The following is a 2,082-nucleotide window of genomic DNA, read 5'->3' as shown; positions in this document are numbered from 1 at the left end:
GGATGAGAGAATCTTGTCCTCTCTTTTAAAAAGCTGACAACAGGATGAGCGAATTCAGTACTACAAACTTTTTGCCCTGATAAGTAAACTCTTGATATTATACACAGTACTCTGCTCACCGCATATTTCTCTTTCTTCAACAGGACTGCTATCAAGAAACAGGGTACATACCCCAATTATTTTAATAAAAATTTCTTGACCTTGGTAAAAATTAAGAAAAATACTATTTTTTGCAGTTGTCCCTGGTTCAGGATARTCATTACTTAGCAACAACTGAAGYATCCGTGTGTTATCAACATTATTCTCATGCTAAATCCAAAACACACAATGGTACCACCTGGTAAGAAGAAAATTACTCCATCTCAGCCAAAACCAGTACACTGTCATGATTTCTGCAGTCCTTGCACTGACAGCTGYTCACAAGCTCAGGCACCAGGCAGCCTGATTTTCACCTACTCACAGCAGGATCAGTTGGGTTTTTCTATAGAGCTGCAGAAGACACAAGAGWGGATTTCTGCTGTGGGGCTCTGGAWGATGAGGCCAGCTCAGGTGCTGCTTTGTTTGTGGTCTGCAGGTCCACAACTGGCCTGACAAATATTCCCAGGGCTCAAAACCATTTGCTTGTASCAATGCTGTCCACAAATTCAAACCACATAAGACAGGCAGGACACCTAAACCTGGGTGATAGGGTTKGCACAGTCTGCAGAAAAGGGCACTTTTGATAGAGGTACAATTGYAACCAGCTGACAGACCTGCTACCAGCACCATGTTTACATGAAACAACCTCCACCACTCATGAGAAAGAGCAATGATACCCCTCCACGATGTTAATGGCGCCAGCCATCCACAGCCACTTGGGGAAAGAGCCAAGCTGTTCCTGTTTCCACCATCCTTCACCTCACAATTACCTTTTCCAGCGGCCTTTGGTCAGAGACGTAACTCTGAATGTTACTCTGTGTCTCTGCACTGTGGCTTAGCTAAAGGTCTCCAAATAAAAGTGTGAAAGGACAGGAACATTTCTTAATGGTTTCCACTACAGCACAAGAGCTCTCACTTTTTGCAGCTTGAAATAAACCCAACTCACAGCACAGAAGTAAGTGCAACCACAGTGGGTTTGAGCAGGAAAAGCCTCCTCAGGGGGGCTAGCAAAGGGCTGGTGGGGGAGAGGAAGTGGTTCTCTCTCACAAAAAAATGTACTGCCACTCAAATTTTACCACTTAAAGTCAGGCCAACTATGATACCCCAAAAAGGAAAAGAAGATCTGACCACTGAATGGCAATATATAAACCCTGTGAAAGAGCAATTTCTGCTCTGCCTCGACACAGAAGTCACAGCAATGAAGCTCTGCACTGCAGCAATCCTGCTCCTCTTCTGCCTTGGCATCTTCACTGTGCACACAGCGAAAGGTAGGTTTGCAACATGAGACAAATTGCTCCATATTGCACTTGTGGTGCCATGAGTAAAATTATTGCTCAAAGAGAGCTGATTTATAAGGTAAAACTCACATGAAATTCAGACCAAAACTGAAAGAAAGACAGCTTAATGGGGGATTTAATTTGATGGCCTGTGAATTAGTAGTGGTTTTCTGCTTTAATGCAAGGAGTGTTTTGTGCCTGAGAGCACTTGCAGGGTTCTCTGCAATATCCTCTCTTAAAATCATAAAATCATGAAGCCACTATACAATTTAATCTCACTGATGGCACAGAGCCATGAGTACCACATGTTAATAACATTTCATGAAAAGTATTTCTTGAATAAGATGTACTTTTTCTTTTTTCAGATACATTACTTCTACAGGAATTTTATTGTATTATTTGTCTTTCTCTAACTATACAGCCTTAATCCRTCTAATGTCCGTATTTTAAATAGTTTCTCCAGTTCTATATTTTCTTGTTTATAGACAAATCTTTTGGTACAGACAGGCAAACTATCAACGAGAAGTGAAAAGGGAAGTAATAGATTTAAAAATTATCTTCTCTCTTTTCACTGAGGCTTACAACTGAACATCTCCTTTAAGACCAGTTAGAAGCACTGAGATGAGCCAGATTTATTAGCCATGCTTTAAGTAAGTTTGTCTACAGT

General features: G+C 41.2%; 1 protein-coding gene across 1 annotated transcript in view; it reads left to right on the top strand.

Moving 5' to 3' along the window:
- Nucleotides 1-1,281: 1,281 nt before the first annotated feature.
- Nucleotides 1,282-2,082, top strand: part of LOC130572465 (lymphotactin-like) — a 3,712-nt gene continuing 2,911 nt past the window's right edge. Inside the window, exon 1 of the mRNA XM_057364184.1 lies at nt 1,282-1,406. Coding sequence (XP_057220167.1) covers nt 1,337-1,406 — 70 coding nt within the window. The 5' untranslated portion in view covers nt 1,282-1,336. The remainder of the gene's footprint in view (nt 1,407-2,082) is intronic.

Source organism: Malurus melanocephalus, unplaced genomic scaffold (genome assembly GCF_030028575.1).
Source record: "Malurus melanocephalus ecotype Western Australia unplaced genomic scaffold, MMel_1.1 scaffold_36, whole genome shotgun sequence".
NCBI lineage: Eukaryota > Metazoa > Chordata > Aves > Passeriformes > Maluridae > Malurus > Malurus melanocephalus.
The sequence above is the reverse complement of the archived record's forward strand: the minus strand, read 5'-3'. Positions and strand labels throughout refer to the sequence as shown.